At 42.1% G+C, this 6,383-nt stretch overlaps 1 protein-coding gene across 1 annotated transcript; it reads left to right on the forward strand.

Annotated features, from left to right (window-relative positions):
* Positions 1–3,979: 3,979 nt before the first annotated feature.
* Positions 3,980–5,975, forward strand: LOC122251763 (uncharacterized). The gene is made up of 2 exons (XM_043013877.2): positions 3,980–4,176; positions 4,404–5,975. The coding sequence occupies exons 1-2, from the start codon at positions 4,131–4,133 to the stop codon at positions 5,396–5,398; spliced, it is 1,041 nt and encodes a 346-aa protein (XP_042869811.2). The 5' UTR covers positions 3,980–4,130; the 3' UTR covers positions 5,399–5,975.
* The last annotated feature ends 408 nt before the right edge of the window (positions 5,976–6,383 follow it).

Raw genomic sequence — 6,383 nt, forward strand, 5'->3', positions numbered from 1 at the left:
ATAACAGGTTGCATTAGTGGCTCTCGACGGCACTAAAACTTGAGTTCATGTGAAGATCCATTTTTTTACGATCCATAAAGCCCTTCGGCTGTAAGGTCTACCGGGCGCCTGTCAGCAAAAGGAAAATGGACCTTATCTTCTGCGTCGCGAACGCACTTTATATGGTAACCAGCGGTCGAGTTGGGGGTATCATATATGGTCGTCTCTCTCTCTCTCTCTCTCTCTCTCTCTCTCTCTCTCTCTCTCTCTCTCTCTCTCTCTCTCTCTTTAAACACACACACACACGCGCGCGCACACTCACACACACACACACACACACACACACACACACACACACACACACACACACACACACACACACATATATATATATATTATATATATAATATATATATATTATTATATTTATATATATATATATATTTTTTATATTATATATTTTATTATAATATGATATATATATATATACTATTATATATATATTTATTTATTTATTTATTTATTTATTTATTTATTTATTTATTTATTCATAATTTGTTGTCATTCTTTCCCTTTCTTTCTTTTTTCCCTTTGATCTTCCAATTCCATAAGTAATTCATAATTAATTTCTCTAAATAAAATCATTTATACATATTCACTCTAACTACATCTGCTTAACGTCTATTTTCTTCAATTAATTGTATCATTTTATTCTTTTTTCTACGTTTTTATAACCATTATCTGTGTCTCTATTTATATCACCATATTAATTCTATGATTATACTTACATCTGTCTTTATCTTATCCTCATCATCTATGACATTGGTAACACTGATAATGATAATATTGAAATAATAATGATGATAATGATAATAATGATAAAAACAATCATACTACTGGTGTAATAATGGCAATGATAGTGATGATAATAGTGATGATAATAAAATAACAATAATAAGGATAACAATAATTATAATGACCATTGTAATAGTAGTACTGATGATAATGAGAATGCTAATAATAAAAATAATTATAGTGGCAATAGTGATAGTTATAACAAGAAGAACAAATAACGAAAAAATTATGATAGCAATGATGAAAAGGGAGATTTTGATAATGATGAGGATGATAATGATAATGATAATGATGATGATAACAATAATGATAATAATAATAATGATAGTAATAGTAACAATAATGCTGATAATAGTAACGCTAATAACAACAATAACAAAAAACAACAACAATAACAATTAAGATGATAATGATAACAAAGATAATAAACATAACAATAATGATACTAAAATTAAAAATAACAATAATGATCTTCAGAATAGAAATAACATTAGGAACATGAAGAAGAAAAAGAAGAGGAGGAAAATGACGATGATAACAATGAGGATAATAAATATAATGAAAAAAACAATCATTATAATCATCAAAACCATTATGTTTATCATCATCGTTAACTTTTTAATTACATTTATCATTATTACTAATATCATTATCAATATTATTAGTATTATCATTATTATCAATATCCTTATCATAATCATTATCATCATTACAGCTGTTGTTATCATCACTATCCTTTTATTATTATTATTACCATTACTATTTCTATCATTATCACACCATTAGTATTGTTAAGTTCATCATTATTATCATCAATGTAATATCATCCTTTATTGTTGTTCTGATCATTATCATTATTATTATCATTATCATTATTAATATTATCATCATCATTATCATTGTTATCAGTATTATCCATATGATTATCATCATCATTAGCGTTATCATTATTTCTATTATTACTATTATCATTATCATTTTATCGCCATTATTATGATAACAACAACAATAATATGACAATGATAACAATTATAATAACAATTGTAATGATAATGCTGTCAATGATAATATGAATCAGTAATTATAACAATGATAATTATACCAGATTATAACTGATAATCATACCCATAAAAATGATAGGAATAATGATAATAATCATAATGATAGTGGTATATAAAATTCATAATGATGATTATAGAAATGATAGTTATGATAATCATGATAACGATGATTAAAGTAAATGAGAAGACCAATAAGAATAAAAAGATATTAGATGAGTGGTAATTACGATAATGATGCAAATTGTGATGTTTAAGAAAGAACGTATGACACTGTAGGTAAACAGGTGGAGAGAAAGAGCGGAAGAGAGAGAGAGAAAGAGAGAGAGAGAGAGAGAGAGAGAGAGAGAGAGAGAGAGAGAGAGAGAGAGAGAGAGAGAGAGAAGAGAGGGAGGAGAAAAGAGGGGAGAAGAGAGGAGGAGAGAGGAAGGGAAGAGAGGGGGGAAAGAGGATGGGGAGAGAGGACAGAAGAGAGAGAGATAGAGAGAGAGAGAATGGGAGAGATGATGAGAGAGAGGGAGAGAGAGAGAAAGAGAGGAGAGAGAGGGGGAAAGAGAGGAGAGAAGAAGAGAGGGAGAGAGAGAGAGAGAGAGAGAGAGAGAGAGAGAGAGAGAGAGAGAGAGAGAGAGAGAGAGAGAGAGAGAGAACTAAGAAAGGTTGTTTCGAAAGACAAACAGAGAGCCAGCTAGAATGACAGATGTTAAGTGCCCGGCCCAGACACGGACACACACACACACACACACACCCGGGCATTTACATATGCACATGACTCAGGCGAGTGCACACACGCACCCACAGGTCCCTAATAACATTCCACAGCAATTAAGACTTTCCAAATCACCCGGACGCCCGCCCAGCCGCCCCTCCGATCATACACACGCACACGCTCAGCCGCACACGTTCCCAAGAAGTACCCACACGCGCACGCACACACACGGCGGTCCCTGCCGTGTGCGTGAAGCGACTTGGCGCACATGTTCACGACTCCGCTCGTGTGTGTCTGCATAAGAGGGCAATTCCTGGGGAAAATTGTTTATCTAATTATACACCTCGAGACATGAACAATGGAAATGATGAACTTCACCCGTTAATTTAGCAGAATCTGAGTTAGATAAGGTTAATTAACGTAATAAAAACCGGTAACAGTTCTGGCGGGTCGGAACAGCGCGCGCCGGCCGAGGACCGGAGCCGCGTCGCTCTGCTGTTTGCGTTTTCTCCTTTTCGGACGAAACGCGTTTGAATATTCCATTGATAAGTCTCCGGCAGGTGCGCAGACACACGCGTCAACTATTTCGCCGGCGTGAGAATGACCCCGTCGAAGGAAGGAAGGTGTAGCGGCGCTTATAAGAAGGAGAAACGCGCAGAAATATTCGTCCGAGGAGTAATTAATGCTCTCCCGGGCGCGCATAGATCACCAACTGAAATCCCCACGTGGGCGGGGCTTGCTTTCTAACAGCCAATAGCAGCCGACTGAGCCACGCCCACCGTCACGATCAGCAGGCAACCCCCCTTCCCTTCTCCCCCCCTCCCCTCGCCTTCCATCTCCCCCTCCCCTTCCCACCCCCTCAGCCTCGCGTTTTCTTTCTCGAGTCATTTGTTTCGGATCTGTTTTCTCTTGCTTTATCTCCGTTCGCGCTCTTCCTTTTTTATTTATGGATTCAAAAGAATGGATGTGATGCGATGGCGATCTGGATTGGCGAATCGACGAGGATTGTTATGGATTCGCGGAGAAATGCCATACTGATGTATCGATAGTTCCGGCGTAGGTTTTTGTAGTACTTTTATGTCTATAGTGCTTACCTCACTCATGGGCACGGGGGTTACCGATGCGTTTAATAATTTTGTTAATAAGATATTCAACATTACCGCGAGTAAATGACGTCCATGCACACATTTAACAAAATCTTTCCTTTTCGAGTTTACCTACTTTTTAACAAACCCAAACCCGATATTGAGTATTTGCAGTCGCTACACGAGCGGGAAACAACTCGCAAATAATAGAGCAGCTGGCAACTCCAGCCAGCCTCCTAAGACCCAATACGGTACGAAGACTTAGCAACCTCAACTAACCTCAGTATCCTTGTGATTCCCGTACGGTGTAGGTAGTAGAACTGTCAAAACCCATTCCTCCAACACTGCCTTGCTTCTGCACCGTTGAATAATCCACCTGTTGAAGGCAATCGGCCCCACGACCTGATCTGAGATAGAGAGACACGAAGGTGCTGGCCGTTTTGAAACATGGCCGCGAGTCGAGAAGAGGAGCGATCGGCCGAGAAAGAGTCGGGTAGGTTGGTTTGTTTTCCGTCGTTTTTGCGATGTCGCTGAAGTAGTGATTGGTGATTGCGCTCCGAGAGAGACGGTCATAATATGCTAAAATTCCCGCCCTGCGGAAGGGCAAAGGGCACGGCCGCATGTGCCGCCTTCCCCGCCCGCCCGCCCGCCGAGTGTCGCTTCGCAGGCGAGGCTGCACGAACCAACAGGTGTACTGACCGCATGTGTCCCTCCCTACAGGTTTGCTGACTCCCCCGCCCACGCCCACAAGCCCGTGCGGGTTCCAGTTCCCGGGCATGGGCGGCGGTGGTGATCGAGGGTCTGCCTTCACGCCCTGGGTCCCCAGGGGGCCTTCCCTCCTCCCCCTGCTCCCTCCCTTCCCCATCCTCCCCGCCATCGCCTCCGTCGCCGCCGCCGCCAAGCAGCACTCGGCGTCCCTGGCCGCCGATCCCCGTTTGATGGGGATGCTGCAGAGCTACGGCTCCCTGGGGCAGCTCCCCTGGGCCGCCCTGGGTGCCAGCGGCGACCTGGCCCTCAACCGCCTGCTGCTGACGCCCGGAGGCCGCCTGAGCCGCCCCAAGAAGCGCTACATCTGCAAGTATTGCCAGCGGGAGTTCACCAAGAGTTACAACTTGCTGATCCACGAGCGAACCCACACGGACGAGCGCCCTTTCCCGTGCGACATCTGCGGCAAGGCCTTCAGGAGGCAGGACCACCTCCGCGACCACAAGTACATCCACAGCAAGGAGAAGCCCTTCAAGTGTGACGTGTGCGCCAAGGGCTTCTGCCAGGCGCGCACGCTCGCCGTCCACAAGGCGCAGCACGCCCACGACAGCCCCGTCAGCGCCGCCGCGCCCACCGTAGCTTCTTCCCCCCCGCCTCCCGCGCCGAGGGTGAGCGCCCCCGCGGAAGACCGCCCCGCCAGCGTCACCGTCACGCCAGTGCTCAGAACCACCACCACCCCCGCCCTCCTCGCCGCGCCCATCCTCTCGCCGCCCACCAACGCCTCGCCCGCGCGGCCGCCCATCACGCCCGCGCTACCGAAAGACGTGACGCTGATCCCCATTTACAGCTTCCCGCTGAAGAGGGAGGCGCCGGCGGAGGAGGAGAGTCGGAAGCACCGGCTGGAGGGGCTGAGCCTCCCTGCGGCCAAGAAGCCCTTCCTGCAGACGGAGGAGGAGGCCGACGGAGGCAGGAAGCGCCGGGGGTTCTCCATCGATGACATCATGAAGTAACACCCGTCGCGCCCCTGCTCTCCCGCTTCCGGTTCCGCGCCCATCTTGCTTCCGGTCTCTTTTTTCTCCCGTGATTCCCTCCTGGCTTCGTCTTGTCGGCTCCTTGGCTCTCTCCTTCTTCCGTTTTTTCTTCTTATTTATTCTCCTTTTTTCAACTTTTTCTCGTTTTCTTCCTGTGTCGTTTTTGCTTCTCTCTTATTATCTTCAACTGTTTTCCTCTATATTCTTCTTATATTTAACTTACCTTTTTTATATATATATTTTTTTTTACTATTTACCAATTTGAAAACTGATATTTCTTTCCCTATTTTCATTTTCATTTCTTTTTTTCTCTCCCTCTTTCTTTCGTACTCTCTTTTATCTCTTTTTATTTCTATCATTATCTTTCTAAACTTCACAGCCATGGCTCATCCCACCTATTATCCGAGTGTACAAATTCATTAATGTATAGTTTTTTTAAGATACAAATTCTATTTTCATGTTAGATTATTTTACTCAAATATATATATATATATATGATATTCTATGATGTACAAAATAAATTATTTTTATATCTATCCATGTGTCTTTGCTTGATATGTTTATTTCCTTTCTAAAAAGTACTTATAAAACTGTGTGTGTGTGTTATCTTTATCATTCGGAAACGGTATAGTCATTGCAGTACTGTTATAGATAACCACTTTTCATTGATAATAAGAAGTATGATGGTTGTATCAGAAAAGATAGTTAAGAAAATATGATGATTATTACAATGATAATTAGAATAATTAATTACAATTATCATCATCACAGCCAAGGTTGTGATGGGGATGAGGATGAAAATGATAATCTTCTTATCGATGAAAATCACAATGAAAATAATTGCAATATTGATGAAAATAATAGCAACAACAACAACAGAAAAATATGATGGAATAATGAAAAAGATAAATCATCAAAAAGGTTAAGAACAATTTGATAATAATAATAAGAACTATGATGATAA

The sequence above is a fragment of the Penaeus japonicus genome, unplaced genomic scaffold (genome assembly GCF_977035675.1).
Source record: "Penaeus japonicus unplaced genomic scaffold, GWHDUDI00000001_assembly GWHDUDI00000041, whole genome shotgun sequence".
Taxonomy (NCBI): domain Eukaryota; kingdom Metazoa; phylum Arthropoda; class Malacostraca; order Decapoda; family Penaeidae; genus Penaeus; species Penaeus japonicus.

What these genes read in the sequence shown, in the direction of transcription:
- LOC122251763 (XM_043013877.2), top strand. Translation starts at nt 4,131, where the DNA reads ATGGCCGCGAGTCGAGAAGAGGAGCGATCGGCCGAGAAAGAGTCGG. An exon ending in ATCGGCCGAGAAAGAGTCGG is followed by an intron (nt 4,177 to 4,403) that starts GTAGGTTGGTTT and finishes CCCTCCCTACAG; the next exon opens with GTTTGCTGACTCCCCCGCCC.